The 16,478-nt window shown below is 37.7% G+C and overlaps 1 protein-coding gene across 2 annotated transcripts in view; it reads right to left on the bottom strand.

The window, feature by feature from the left end:
• EMSY (EMSY transcriptional repressor, BRCA2 interacting) overlaps positions 1-16,211 on the bottom strand; it is a gene marked incomplete at its 5' end in the record, with an annotated part of 37,049 nt that extends 20,838 nt beyond the window's left edge. For both annotated transcript variants that reach the window (XM_082014384.1, XM_082014383.1), the window contains 7 exons: positions 829-1,105; positions 4,468-4,727; positions 8,163-8,315; positions 9,442-9,617; positions 11,874-11,948; positions 12,577-12,676; positions 16,142-16,211. In XM_082014384.1, coding sequence (XP_081870510.1) covers positions 829-1,105; positions 4,468-4,727; positions 8,163-8,315; positions 9,442-9,617; positions 11,874-11,948; positions 12,577-12,676; positions 16,142-16,211 — 1,111 coding nt within the window. The remainder of the gene's footprint in view (positions 1-828; positions 1,106-4,467; positions 4,728-8,162; positions 8,316-9,441; positions 9,618-11,873; positions 11,949-12,576; positions 12,677-16,141) is intronic.
• Positions 16,212-16,478: the final 267 nt, after the last annotated feature.

A 16,478-nucleotide genomic window follows, 5' to 3' on the forward strand; every position in this document is an offset into this window, starting at 1 on the left:
AAATACCTCCTCAGCCTTGATCTGGCTGCCCAGCTTTTTGTGGAATAGAACAAGAATAGAAAACATGGAACAGGAAAAATTGCCATGGGACACGTCAGGCACAGTATTTTCCAAGTGCTGCTCACTGAGGACCTTTCACTCATCCACAGCTTCCCTTCCAAATATTAGCTAGTGGCTGCAGAGATGAATCAGTCAAGCTAGCATGTATAGTTGGAATTAGAAATCAGAAACCTAGGAATTTTAATCCAGGCCCACTCAGATCTTAATTTTTAAGGACTTGAAAACTGACATGCTGCTAAAAAACACACAGATAAAAAAGTGTAAACACTTCTCTACCTTTCAGAAATGTCAACGAGATTAGTTATCACAAGAAATATTCTAAAGACACATGTCACACATAAGTTGTATTTATTTGATGTTAACTTTGCATGGTTTTGTAAATCAGGCTTTAGAAGATGCAATCTTCTTCAAATATTCGAAACATCTATTTCCCACACAGAGTTCTTAAAGCCAGACATTTTGAGGCTACAATGCTTTAGTTCTGCAAGTAAAATCTTTTCAAAATAAAAGCTATGCCAGATTGTCTCACCACATTCTCCTTAAAAAGAGGATCTGCACAGGCATTAATTGTTGAAGTAGAGACGGAAAGAGTTCAACAAGAACTTCTGTAGAGTATCTTGGATCAGTTTCATCAGTAGACTTCTTTCACATCTCCTGCGCTTCACTCATCATATGTAAACATAAAGTGCATCTCCCCTGTGCTATTCTCAAAACAAAGTCCAATTCATCAGTGAAAGAGCTTTTAGAAACATAATGTCATTGCCATACCTTGTGCTACCGTTGACATAACCACTGATGGTGTTGATGATACTACAGCAGTCACAGCAATAGTATTTGCAGTACAGGAGGGAGTGGAACAGCTACTGCTGCTGCTGCTGCTACTGACCAAAGAGGACTGAGAAGCAGTTATAACCACCGGTTGCTTTTGAGTAGTTGAGGCAATGACTGATGTTGGGACAAGTTTCGTAACTGCTGCATAGTTGTGGGACTTTGAAAGGATGTTGGGTACAAAAGTTGAGCTTGGAGAGGTGGTTACTATTATCACCTGAAAGAAGAAAGAGAACAACAAGAAATTCATTTGTTCTTTGCATTTGTTTAATAGCATAAAATTTCACTAATATATGTCTCCATGTGAATTTAGGTTTAGGGATACATGTTTATTAACAGTCTCATTCACATTTGCTGGCAAAAAAAGATTTCAATTAGTCTGATGAAGTGGTGATAAACATTTTCTTAAAATTAGAAGGTTTGGGTTTGTGGGTTTGGGTTTTTGTTGTTGTTGGGGTTTGGTTTTTTTTTTTTGAAGAAAACAATTACTATCTAATTAAAGTAGAATTATCTCATGTCTGAAGGCAAACAGACAGGAATGAACTGCTTGGCTTCATTAAATTGGGCCAGGAAATCTGAAGCCCATTTTAAAAGGAACTCAAAGGATTTCAAGCAAGTTTAAACACAGCTCTTCCCAAACCTTACACATAGATCAAGAAATGTCAATGAGAGAATAGAGGATTTATTTTTTTCCTCTTTCACAATTAACAAGCAGTTGCTGAGTCAGTAATGGGATATATTTTTGATACACAAGGCTGTAAACAATCAGTATTTCATCAGTGAAAAACCTGGTTTAGGTTTAAAACAATTTCTGTTTTAATTAGCACTTTCAACAACAAGAAATTCTTTCTTATCTGTCTGAAAACCATTTGTCTAAAGACAATAAACATTACCCCTACTGCGAGTTAACAATTACAACACCATGAATCTGATTTGACATGGTTTTCTAGGTCAGTTGCATAAGAACAGACCTCTTCCAATGTTGTTATGAATTCTATGGTTTTCTAAGCATCTCTTAAGTACTGAATATGGGGACTATTTACGCAAGAGATTCCTTATATTCTGCTTATATGTACCTCCTTGTACTTACAGACACACAGTTAAAATAGAAACACACAGCACAGAAATACAACATTTTCAGTTTACCATGCAAGAATATTGAGAAGTTGTTTTGATAAAGCAATCCCAACAAAAATGTCATTTATTAAAACCTTGAAAATTAATATTTATTAATGATTTGATGTAATAAAAGCAGATAGAAAAAAAGGTACAGAAGGAGTAAAGAAAGCTTGGGTCAGCTCAAACCAAAAGTCACACTACTTTTACAGCAGAAAGACTGCCTGATTTTAAGGGAAAAAAAAAAAAAGCAAGTTCCTTTATTGTTGCTGATTTTAATTGTTAAGGTAAAAACTAATTCCTAACATAAACTAAAATTAGTCCTGTCAGCTGTATTTTGAGAGACATCAAAACCTAGGCCCTGAAGAATAAACGCATTAACTGCCAGAAGCTTCACTAGCTAGATTCCTTCTGTGTCCCAGACAGAGGACTTCAGTATAAGAGAATCCAGAAATTGGAGCTGTGACATTATTAGTTGTTACGACAAATCTTCCTCCAACCTACTAAAATGTCAAAACAACTCAGAAAGCTGGCATGCAGAAATGAAGAATTTCATTCATACCCAACAACTTCACTCATATCCAACTGCACTTGTTTAAAATAGTACATTTCCAAGTTGAGTGTGAATTAATGTCAAGACTGGCATTTAATTTAAAACTACTAAAAGAGATTTCTCCCACCAAAATGATCCAGTTATGTCTAAAGCCAACAAAAGAGGGCAGTGTGACAAGTTCAGATACAAACACTACTATGGCTCCCTAATGAAACAAGTGATGATTTTCCTATCATTGCAGATTAGTAAGAGAGTCAAATAATACTATGCAAAGCAAACGCTAAATTTTCCATGTCAGAACCAGCAGAGGCAGAACTTCAGAAAAGACCCTATCAACAGTTCATTCTCTTCCTTTTGGAGATTTAGTACTTCCCATCTTTTAACTACCATGACACAGAACACTCATACTTAATACAACACTACAGACTTCTAAGGCAAAAAAATTCTTCCTGCACAAAAGACAAGCCTAATAAGAGCAACAGGATGGGTAGGTTAAGCCCTTTACTAGCTGTGGATTTGCTGCATTGAATGCATTATTTTTTACGGTTTATCCTCAGTCACGAATTTCTATACATGTCTTCAGAGATCAAGTTTGATTAAGGACACTGATAAAGAACTGTGAATCAAATGAAAACATCAAAGAGCTCTGGAGTGGGAAAAGGCCAGAAAGCAAGTTCTTTATTGCACATTACTTCAGTTAATCTTCCTTGGTTTTAGCCAAAAATCAGGACGTGGGAACTCTGCTGATCCAAATAAAGTCATAAAAAATTAAGGTGACTAATAGAACAAATAATCTGTGAAGGTTTGAGCTCAGTAGTCAAACTCTCACGTTGGAAAAAAATGCTTGTCAGTGGCCAGCCTACCATCAGCTTGTTGGTATCAAGGCTGAATTAATTCCACAGACACCCCACCCAAGTCTGCCTCAACTAATAACCATACTAAGAATGAACTTGGTCTGAGCCATTAATCTTTTTTTAAATCTTAAGAACAAAACAGTAGACACATCTGAAATGCTTCCTAAAGCATGGGAAAACAGTCACGCCACAGATTAGGCACGTAAAAATCTGAGCCCAATACCAAATTTTAACACATTTTAACACCTTTTCTGCACGCTGCATTCTGGTGAAAGCTGGGCACACTCAGCTGAAATAACGCAACTGATTTTGACCGCTGCAACACTGTTAATGTAGAATGAGAAATGGCACACTAGGACTGAAAGGAAAATAAAGCCCCCCCAGTCTTTGATATGCTCCAAGAATAAGCTTTATAGACCCCAAAAAAATAGTCTCTAGACAAAAGGCTTGGCAAGGGAAAGCCCATGCCACCTCTCCTGGAATTCTACTACTGCAAAGAATAATTATAAACAAGGAAAATAGAAATAAGAAAGATTACCTTTGACCAATAGTTGTTACCATCTGAAGGCTGTTCAGTGGCCTATGTGATCCAGTTCTCAGTGGACTAGTGTCCATATCACAAAACCCAACACCACAAATGGTACTAACTGGCAACCTTGTTGGCAGTCTCACCAGAGAGGCCAAGAATTGAATGAGCATGGAGACTGAATCCCCTCTCATCCCTAGAAGTGGTCCCTTCAGGTCAGGGTTGAGGCACATTGGTGGGGCAGTCTGGGGGAAGCTTGCACTCCCGCTGCCTGTGCTGTACCTGTTCTGTGGATAAAAAGAGGGCTTCAGTCTCCACGGCTGTCAATCCAGGTCCCTTCACACACAGGTGAACTAAATTCATACAAGAGTCTGGTTTTCTCTTTGTTTGTTTTAAAGAGGGATTACCTTATGCCAAGCGCAATCCTTAAAAAACAGCTAGACAGTTCATAGAAAGGAAGAGTCAAACATCACATCTTATTCATTGATAAAACCAGAATAAAGTAACATTTGGCAGCTTCCCCCACATACCTTCTGTGTTGTCGTGTTTGTTGTCTGTGTTGAGGGCTTAGTGAAGGTTATTTTCACAGGCGACATGTGTGGTGGTAAGGAGTTGGCAATGCTCTGCATTATATTACTCATCTTGGGGCTGCCACTTACAGGCACTGTGATAGTTTTAGTGACAGGAGTCACTGCCTTCGGGACTTCTTTCAGGAGAACAGGGGAAGAACTAGAAGAATTCGTTCGCCGTCTTTTGCGGGGCTTTTCATCATCATCTGAGCAGCTGACACCTGGAAAAGAAGTACTTTTTCTAAATTATATTTTCCCCATTTGCAGCTCTCAGTGCTTTCTAAAACATTAGAGCTTGCTGAGTCTTATACCCACTTTCAAATAAGAGATAAAGGAATAGAGGATAAATTATTTCTTGTGGTCACAACTAACCTGTATCACACCACAGATGGGTCTTTGTCCTTGATATAGGCCACACTTAAAGTGCCATAAAGCAAATAAACAAACCCTAAAAAAACCCCCAAGCTACTCAGTTACTGGGTTCCTTCATTCAGTTTAAGAGATTAAAAGAACGTAAGAGCCAGTACAGGGATTTTATTCTGTCTCCAGTAGTTTGATTAATGAGACTACGCACACAAGAGGTTTGGGATAACGTCATGCACATTTCAATTTAAAACTTTACACTACCCTACTGTTGTTGCTACTGGTTTTGTTTACAGCAACTGGACTACTGAAGTTTATCCTCCCACAGTCTTCTCAGATGTCAACCTTCGTACCTACTTTCACACCATCCTTATCATTCAAGTATGCTTCTCCCTTTCACCTCAACACAGCATCTTGAGATCCCTTGGGGTTTTTTTTAAAGACATACTTTAACTATGAAGGTCTCTTTATCACCTTCTTGCCTTGTTTGGTGCATTTTGTGCAACAGATATAAAACAGTACCTAGCACACATCCATGAAAAACAACAGAAATATGGCCTCAAATTCTTCCCTGTTCTTCCTCACAATCATCTACTGCACACGCAGAAAAAAGTATGCTGCAATATTCGGCTGAGCAATAGATAACCTTTCTGCAGGTGTGGTCAACGATCTTAAATCCATGTGAAACTCTCCCAAGTAGGCAGAAGGTTCATACATTGGTACACATTACAGAAAGGCATAGTTTAATGACCTTGAAAATCTGTTACAGCTATTGGGTTGCATTTATGTTTACCAAATTAACCAGTGGTAAGCAATTAAAAAAGAGATATACAGAACATACACAAGCCCCCTATACAGAACAAGACTGAAGATGTTCTGTATGCCTGGGGCTAACAGATAAAAAATGCTGCTATGGTAAAAAGAAGTCCTGCTGGTAATCCAAGCAAACTTCGTTGGCAGTCAATCTCTAATTAGGGTCAAGACCTAATTACTGTCAATCTCCAATTAAAATAACTAAATAATCCAGCATTTGAAAAGTGAAGACGCAGGAATTAACATGGACAACAAAGCGCCCAGTAGCACAGCAAGTGATTTCTGAAAAACAGGATTCTCTTTCAGTTCAGGTACCAGCTCATTTTCAGGTGCACTTCAGAAGGCTGACAGTTGTATCCACACAAAGGATGGGAAACTGAACTACAGAAGGGAAGCAAAGGCTCTATTTTAAGTTTGCTTTGAACTCCAAAAAAAATAGTTTTAGCTGGCTGTAGCAGTACAGATGAAGCATGGATCTACGAGGCCGGATTTCAAAACTCTAATCAACATTTTACTTTATGGCCCTGAACAAACCTAGTCGTGGTCTCCATCTACAAAGCAGAGATCTGGTTACGTGCCTGTAAGGTCTACTATGAACAGGCTTTTAAGTATTACTACACTACGTAACCTTATAACCATGAAGTCACTAATCACATTGAAAAGGTGCAGGAATTTCAGAATCCACTTGAATCAAATATCCACATGAAGCTAGAACGTAAGGACACAGCTGTCATTTCGGTGGGTCACCAAGAAATCCTGAAGAGAAAGCTATTTGTTTGTGGTCCTCCTGCACACAAAAAACCCCAACACAGAAGTAAGAAAGTAAGATTTAAACTAGCAGAACATTGTTTTAAGGACAGCTCGTTTCATCTCCTGTTTTCACCTCTGGGGTTCTGCAAGAACATTATTCCTATAATTTTGTGTCAGAAACTGCATTTGCACAAAGTTTTCCACAAGCGTTTAGCTAAAAGGTAATGCAGCTCGACTATAACTCACACTTGACAGGCAAGGAAGCAGAGGCACGGAGAGGTTAATGGCTCAATCAGACTGAGACTTGGATGAGGTCACACAACAGTGGCAAAGTCACGACTATAACTCAGGACTCCTGAGTTTGCTCTTAAGCAGGTTTGTTAAAACTAAAATGACTAATATAACACATTCTGAAAGACACACGATTCCTTACAAAAAAAAAAAAAGCAGCACACAAAGTGGAGAAAAAAATGAAATCTAGGGATGGACGGAATAAAAATGAAAAGCTTTCATCCCTCTATTGTGTGTCTAGACTGGTTTTATACTCATTACCATGTAATAATTCATTAGAGGTCTAAATTAAATTTTTAAGAGGTTAAGAACATTTTCCTCTAAATCTTTAAACTAAAGCTGAATGATGCATTAAATCAGAAAAATGAAAAATCTTAATGTAATGGGTTCCATAGGTTCATATAGCCACTACAGATGGTGGTTTGCAGATAACATCATATTCATGTACAACACGACATTTATGACTAGCTAAAAGTTTATACAAACATGCAATATAGCATAAAGATTAAAGTAATTTTTAAAATATTAAAGGTATCCACAGCAAGCATAAAAGTAGCACTTATCAACTTATCAGATTCACTATTAATCTTTATTTCTCAGCTGCGTTTTGACAGACAACCAAATAAGGACAGAAGGAAACACTTAATTATTAGTTAAATAAAACTATCTTTGATGAGCTGGGCATACATATGAGGATGTATTCTGCTTTTAGAACTAGCTGACGACTTAGCCAAAGAAAGAAGGGGGCAGGGGAGAGACATGAAAAAATACTGTTTCTAGACATTATGCCCTGGAGGTCCAAATTTAAATACATCAAGATGGGTATCCCACACATGAAGATGGGTATCAGGTGGGATTTTGCATGGAGGTTTCACAGTTGCCCAGGAATGCAAGCCTCACTAAGATTTACTTCCAAATAAATCACAAAATGGAAGACATAGTTAATGTAAGCATATAAATGCTTGACAAACTACTGTAACCTAAAAAAGTCCAGGTCAGCTGTGAAAGGGGAAAGGAGGAACCTTTTCTAACTCAAGTAAGTGACTACGATGCACTATTTAAGCAGAAGGAAGTCCTCTGCAGAAACAACCCGCAGAACCACCTTAACGACAACTTCTGAACAAGGTGGATTAGAAATCCACCAATATACAGTAATTCCTGTATTTTATTTTCAAAACACTTTTCACTCTTCTTATCCTTGCCATTACTGCTCCGTGCAGCATTTTGTAAAATAAGTGAATTTTTTAAAGTGAGGGGATTTATCCTGAACACAGTTTCTCTGGAAAAAGGGAAGCAATGAATTCATTCTTTAGACTTAACGAAGGCATAAAGGCATTAAATGACTTGCCCAAGGTCAGAGTGTTTAACTCAGTCCATGCTTCAGCCACAAGACTGTCTCTTTCTTTCCTTTTTGTTAATCAGTTGCTAGTATCACTTACTTTTGACGTAAACAGTACTTCCACTTGGCAAGACGACTACATTGGAGGCTGGACTGGCAGGTCTGGGGGACTTCACTGTTGCTACACTGCCACTTGGAACAGGGGTAGATGTTGGGGTTGAAGTGGTACTTGTGTAGGAATAGCAAACCACCACTGAAGAGGAGAAAAGACACCTTCCATATAACTGAAGTGCAGAATCCCATTATTCTATCACTATTTTAACAATTGAAATGGAAGCCTAAGACTTATTGGGTCATTATCCACATCTTTGCCTCTGCAATCCTGTTACTGTTGAATACTCCCCAGTTTGACCTTAGCATGGCCATGGAATTAAAGGCCAACATAGAAATCTAACCTCCCCTCCTCCCATCCCCAGAAACCCATGCTGCCGATTCTAGATTTATTTGTATTAACCTGATACTTTACTTCACAATTTGTTATTTTTCATTTAGCATTAATTAAATATTTTGACCTTTTTGCTTTTCTGTAAATGACCATGTCTAGATCGGTAACTCATGGAAAATAGCTAGTGCCTTTCCTCAACGGTACATCAGTTGAAGAAACCAAAATATTCCTTCAGTAATTAACTGATTTTGCCAATCAGCATTTTTAAACTGTTTCTTATAAGTAATAGTACAATGATCCAGTATTTCTTACAAAACCAGGATAAAACAGCCTATTTCAAGAAGTGTTACACGTTCTCTAGTTGCATGAAGCATAATTCGAGCCTATTCAGCCAAGTTGGATGGAATGTGTACTACCATTATTTAAAAGGCATAGGGAAAGCAGAAGGTAATCTTTTAATTTGTTAATTTAGTATGTTTAATCTGAAGGAAAAAAAAAACCCACAACAAAGTTTTCTTGACTCTCACCGAAACCTATCTACATTCTTAAAATAATGTGTTCTAAAACATCCTTCATCACTTACAGAACTTTACAAAATTTTAAGCCGTTGATATAAGTTTTTTATCGTTTACATAGCTTAACAAGTTAACCAGTGAATCTCCCCCTCACTTTCTGGCAATTTTTTTTTTTTTAATTACACTTGCTACTGTACTCACTAACACAAACCTCTCAGATTTATGCTGCAGATGCCGCAAAGGCATCTTTCTAAACAAAAGTATATATATTTTTTCATATTGCTATGAATATCATGCAATAAGAATGATTCAGATTTTTTAAAAAATACGTAACACTTAAAATCTAAGATGACAACTTATACTGTGACTTTTTTTTTTATATTCCCAGAGATTGCAGTAGAATCCCGTCTTTCTCTCACCTTCTTTGTTTCCAGTTTCTGCAGGAACTGGAAGAGATGCGTTGTGCTGAACAGCTGCATTGGCAACAGCATTAGCGGTAACAGTAAAAGCTGTTTGTGGAACAAGCCGTGGCATCAGCGGCACCAGTCGACGACCTTCTATAGACCATTCTGAAGAGCTATTTGGTCCAGACATACTAAACAGAAATGCACATTCTGTAAATATTTTGCTGAGTTTCCAAAATACTCAGCACACTTATTTAAGTGCCTTTTTTTCAACAGTGAAAACTAAAAGGCAGTTTCCAAACACATACTAGAGCAGTAATCTTCAACTTTCCTAATTTCACGAAAGCCCTTACATTTTTCCCACCTAACGTAGAAAACCTCACATAGAAAATTTAAGAGCTGCATCTTCTTTTACTGTTTTGTTTTATAGGGCCCTTAAAGGGCAGAGGGATTCTTCATGGATGTCACGTTCAAAACCCCCATATTAGATTAGCTATTGTTCAGGTAGTTGGTACACTCTCTGCTTCTGGATGACAAAAATACCTAGTCATCCAATAGATTTTACAAAAGACTACTGAAATTTATTACTTTACAGGGAAAAACCCTCGGCTTCTAATGCAAATCTTGTTTTTCCTGAACAGAAAAGTTTCTCAGGCTTACTAAAGTAGTCCCAAGCAGGGTAACAGAATATGAAATTATTTAAAAACACCCTGTGCATGTACCTCAACTGCAACCAGTCTGCTACTCTCATTTTCTCTTAACCTTAGTATTTACACACAAACTAGAATATTAAAAAAAAAAAAATGCTGTTCTTACCTAGAAGGAGAAGTGTTTCTGTTTATGACTGTTTTACATGAGTCATTTGTCAATTCAGCAAAACCAAAATGGCAAATTATTTTTCAATGCTGTTATGTTCTTAAACAAATCAACTCATTTAATGTATTAATATATTCTGAAAAAACAAATTCTCGCGTGAACTATTGCAACCAAGTTGCACCAAAAGCTACCACAAATTAGTTCGTAAAATACAAGAGGATCTGCTCTGTTGCTAAATCCTGATACGCTTCAGCATTCCCCATACATATGCATATAGTATAAGCAGTGCTACACCAGCTGAGGTAAAAATACATTTTTAAAATCAAAAATAAGACTACAAATGTTGCATCTAGCAGAGCTACCAAAGTCGGCTTTCCTAATGAGTTAGAGTTATTTAAGTCAAATACTAGATTACCAACCATTATTTACAAAGAATTACCACAGGAAAAATAAAGACATGCAGCACTTCACAATCGCACCTTGTCTGGATTATAATATCTCATTCATCTGAGGTTCAACAGCTCAGGACAAACTTTATGCTTGTTCTGTAAAATGCTAAAACCAGAACTACTACTTAAAAAGGAAATTTGGAAAAAGAATCCTGATTTGAGAGTTAAATGCTTATTTTTCCTTATCCATCCCCTCCCCAAAGAAGTGTAGGGAACTTGGTGGGTCTTGTTTGGTAAACAGCCTATTTTTAACTCTTTAAAACTTGAACATTAAGAGACTAAAATCTTAAGTGTCCTTCTGCAGCACTAAAAGAGTATGACGATTTTGGCACATCTTAGCTCAGACAACCACTAACTCCAAATGGAATGCTATTTGTACAATTTCTTTTTTTGCTCCCCTTAACACCTAAGCTACAATAGTCAAACTTAAAAATTAATGGTTGCAACACAGAAAAAGAAAAAAAATACACTTACAATCCAGCTCTGTTTAAAGACAGTTCTTAATTGTAAGACTGTTAAGTATTTATCAAGGATACTTAAGCACTTGTCCTCTTGCTCCTCTCCACCTCTCAAAATATTGTGAACCTTGCGAAAGCAAATGCAAGGAGGAACTAGCCTAGTTGATGCCAGCACAGTAGCTGCATCAAGCTGAGAACAGTGGACACTGATGTCATCAGTTAGCTTGCTGCAGTTTTTTTTACTCTGACCATTTTTTCCCCCTCTGTGCTGATACGCTGTTTTCCACTAATCTCTGTCAACCCTTTCCCTCCCTTTGTCTTTCTACATGGTTAAGTCCCTCTTAATATAACCTTTCAAAATGGATTTATATAAAATTAAAGGTAAAACAAAAAACAATACAGCAAACATGTTCATCCTGCTTATGGATTTCTCTATTTCCTCTACTCTGTCTCTTCTGGTCTATCTTACAGAAAGCTCTTCATGACAAAACACCTGTTTCTTATGCTGTACAGTGAATGAGATGCCTTCAGAACCAAAATGCAGTGGTACTAAGTAATTGTTTCTAGTTGCCTGATGTAAATCTGATACAATAATTCCTTCATCCATACACTGTTTAACTACTGTTCTTTAACACACCATCAAAGTTCTATCATTCAGTTAAAGCATAACAGCTTTTCCAAAGGGTACCTTTGGAAATCACATAGAAAATGACCTATAACTTACTTGTGTGCAATAGTCGTTAGTCGTTCATCATTTACTGCTCTCCGAACTTCAGCACGATGTCGCTCCGTTGAAATACTATTAAAAAAATAGCAATCTATATCAGTCAGATGGAGACATGAACATTTATCTAAAACTTCTAGCTAAAATGAAGCTTATGAATAATCCACTCAAGAGACGAAAGGGAACAGACATTTACATTTAAGAGATTGTCACTTAACTTTTGCTATCACAGTGAGAAAGAATGAATGTATTATTGTTCAAAAATACTACTGAAGAACAAAAGGAACATTACTGTTCATAGAGTACCCCTGCAAAACAACTAGAATCTAACCTCCTAATGAGAGGAATAAATTTAGAGCACACAGTAGAAAAATTTGCACAGAACTTGCAGTGTTCTTTCTTGATGTAACTTGGGCCCAAAGACCTTGAAGTCCTATCTCAAGAAAACTCCAAGCTAGCATACACTCATGAGCTAGCTGTAATCATTCTAGCACTCAGTATCTCCCAAAACACCAACAAAACAGTAAAGCTCCAACCACAGAAGCACAGTTGCTAAAAACAAGAGGAATCAAACCTCCACAAGATGGAGAATTACTTCTCTAAATTAAGATTTTCTTTGTGACAGTAGTCACATGAAAAAAGCATGCAATACCTTAAAAGAAAGCAGGTTATCGGTTCTTATTTTAAAAAGGTCAGGGTTTACCTAAGCACTTTAGAGAGTTCTCCAAGAAGATCCTTCTTCTCTTTCGTAAGGTCTCCCTGTGCACGTAAGGCACTGATGACACCTGCATATGCCTCCAGTTCTGAAGAATTAGAGCAAATAGCACTTCTATTTAATGCTCACAGCAAAGGGGAGGAAGTTATTTTCAGTATTACTGACAGTATTCTATTAATTTTCAAAATCATTAAAAGGAACAGGTCTTTCAATTATTTAGTGCTTTTCAAAAGAGATTGATGATTTGGAATTCTCTCTGTCAAATTACTCTGCAGCATACAGCTTTTCTATGAAACAACTGTATCATCACAGAGGATTATCTAGTTTATAAACCCAACTGAGTATTTCAAGCTCTCCCTGAACTGACAGTTCAGCCACTAAGCTTGAAGAAACAGTCCCCAAATTTGAAGAGTAGGTCTGAATTCTCTAGAAACAGGAGAATAAAATCTTTAAAACATAGAATTATTAAAAGTTACATGGGAAAGCTTGGCTTGAAAAGGAAACACACAATCAAACGAGCAACTGATTTTTTCCTAATGTTTTTCCTTAATTAGCACAGAGAACATCAGCTGTAGTTTGTTAAATATAATCATCATAATCTTTCATGCCCATTTACTTGATATGTACAACTGCTTAAACCTGAAAAGAATGCAACACACGGAATGAAACCTGCTCAACACAACAATCCAGCTATTCTTAAAGGTAGAGCCGTCATGAAGATTAACTTACAAAAATACAACTCTGATTTAATGTAAATTTATAATTCCAGGTGATGTACGTACACGTCATGCCATCAGTGTTTTAAAAAATAGAACAGTTAAAGGCTACTGAAACTTCTGAATTTTGTCCTACTAAGCAGGGTGAAAACACACCTAGTGCAAATAATGGAGTCTGCAAATTTGCCAAAGAATGACTTGCTCTTCTAAGCTTTGCACAGTTTAAGGAAGCGTTACTGAAACTCCTGCTTTAAATCAGAAATCCAAATTCTTTCGATATTTACATATGTGCCTTTCAGCAACCAACCAAATCAACCCCACAACAGATCCCAGTTAACCAAAAGCAATAATAAAAGGGGCAGGCCAAAACCTAACACTTCTGAAGTTTGCTGCAAAAGAAAGACTGATGCTATTCTGAAAAGCTTTCAGATTAGGATTCCAAAGAGCTAATTTACAAATCAAATCAAGGAATTGTGCTGAAAAGAACTCCTGCTCTCCTGTCACGATTAAGCTGACAAAACACAAAGCAGAGTCGCTTTGGTTAACTATGTAGCCTGCACAGGGATGCTGGAGTGACCTACAGAAGCATTTACAGCTTCAGTTATAAAACATTTGCTAATTAATGCAACGGTTATTATTAATATCAACATTTATTTAGACAACCATGTTACGATATTTAAGATACTAATTATTTTCCTCTGTTAACAGCATAAAGTAATTCTCAGATACAACCATATAATTATTTAGCAAGGACAGATTTTTTTTCTTCTTTTTGCATTTTTAATAGAGTTCCTCACACTAGGGCTTTAAAAATGCACATTCTGGCCTTTCGGAAGCTAGTAGAGATTTCAGAACAGCTATAACCAGCTTCCTCACCCTTATGTCTATGTAACAACTGGTACATTCTCCTTCCAACACGAAACACATCAAACAGCCAAAACAGGTTTCACAAATAAATATCATTATTCCCAGTGCAAGGTGCTACCACCATCCCCTTATTCGGTTACAAACCACAAATGCCGCAGAACAAGGGTAGGTATTGCACACCTCAGGATGCATTTCAGCCTCACCTACATCATTACAATTACCCTGCTACTGCTGAACAGTCAATCAAGTAAGATGTTGGGCTGAGAGCTGGAAAAGTGGGACTCCGTAAAGCAGATAAGAATTGCTGGATGTGACTGACAGCTATTTGCTCTCACTGCCCATGCGCCTTCCCCCTCCAGTCTTGTGCTGTGTCTATTTAAACTGAGAACTTCTCTACCTTAGAAGAGACACGGCTGCTACAGGCTCTGATCCTCTGTTCTGCTAGCAGGGCCCCCTTGTGGGGACAACAGATTATGCCAGCAAAAAAAAAAAAAAAAAAAAATTAAAATTCCCCCCCCCCTTGTCAGCCTAGGTTATGTCATTGAAGGAGGTGTAGCTGCAGTTCTGTTTGGCTCAGCTGCAGCAGCAGGGTTCTGCCAGCACACCGCCATCAGCTGGGGTGGAAGTTTTTTGTTTTTTGTTTTTTTTTTTTCCACACTCCTAGCCAGCAAAGCTACGTTAACGAAATTTAGTAGCACAGATCCGGTCCAAATCTTTTGGCATCCTGCACTTTCTCCTAGTCTTTGTATTTCTTGTGTCTCACTTAAGACCTAGGGCTGTCACCTTAACGGATGTACAGCTTAGTTGCAATGTCGTCTGCAACATCTGCGTCACTGTCTGTTTCAACAGAACATAAACCCCAGATTGCCAAGAAACGAAATAAAAAGGGCAAAGTGAAGGAAAATAAATTCTCAACTCTCAGGAAATAAAGTGGATGGCTTCACAATGTATGAGAAACTTGCCACAGTTAAGAAGCACAGGACATCATCTTTTAACATGCAAGTAAAAGAACAAGAAAAGCTGTGACTTGACAGTCACAGGAAGTTAGAGGGAGTCTCAACTTTCTTCCTGACACCATCTCCTGGATCATGCTCTTCAGAAGAAAGTATAAAAAGAAATCTAAGGTTTTTTTCCCCTTCTAATACTACACATCATCTAACTGGCAAAAAAATCATTATCTAAATAAAGATATTCAGCTCTAAGAACTCAAAAAGACGCGAAAGATCATAACAGTCTAACAAAGGATTCACTCTCCTGTGGTAGGCAAAAGTGAATGCGAGGAAAGAACAAATATTTATACTACTTTCCAAAATACAAAAACACATCTCCTTGTACCCATGTATTTACAAGGACAGAGCACCAAAAAAAAAAAAAATCCCAATAGGTATCTATTGAAATACATTTGAAACAATGCAAAAAGCTTCTGTTGTTATGACAATTAAAAAGGAACATTGTTTTCCCACTTCCCTGATAATTTGTGTAACTGCAAATCACAAAGCATCAGATTTTTTTTCTCCTGTTTCCAGATTTTACGATGCTACCTTTACTACATGAACTCAGTCACACGTGTCATTTAAATGAGGGTTCCATGATTTTTTTGGTACAGAAAGGTGTCTAATACAGAACTGAATGACAAACGAAGACCCTCCTCTCACAGAGTATCCCATTATATGTTAATAGTCATAAAAAGAACAGCAATGCAACACTGCAACATCGAGGCAGAAATGGACCAGGACATCGATGAGAAATTCTACCAAACCAAAACAATTCTGCTCTACTCATTTTGCTCAGGCAGACAGCATCTGCCAAACATCAGTTTAAGCCAGGGCTGTCAAACCCATGACACATGCAAAATGCAGGAAGTGACTTGTAAGTTGCCTGTGGACATATTAAAGTATTTCATGGAAGCAGCAGGCAGGCAAATCTTAAAAGGGCAAACATACAGACCCACAAATTGCATCTTACTGTACCCAGTTTGCGAAGGATCCTCTTGCATTCATCTCTGCTGAGATCCAGAAGAGTTGGCCACACCACAGGCATCTTTCCCTTGTGTCTGTGCTCCCACTGCGCTCAGCCTTGCTGAAAAAGGAACATAAACGCAGTAAGTGCAAGTCCATCATTTATTGATTTCCCAAGCCGATTAACGTAAACTCCCTTCAGCCTGCTCACAACTCCACCGACACATTCGCTCCCATCCCTGCTCCAACCTTTGTAATGGCATGCTTTGCCATGCAGGAATTCAGCAGCTTCACAAAGGCACGGACTTCCTATCCTCTTTTGCTCAGATCCATCACCCGAGCCTTTTTA

Source organism: Phaethon aethereus, assembly GCF_964289735.1.
Source record: "Phaethon aethereus genome assembly, chromosome: 1".
Taxonomy (NCBI): domain Eukaryota; kingdom Metazoa; phylum Chordata; class Aves; order Phaethontiformes; family Phaethontidae; genus Phaethon; species Phaethon aethereus.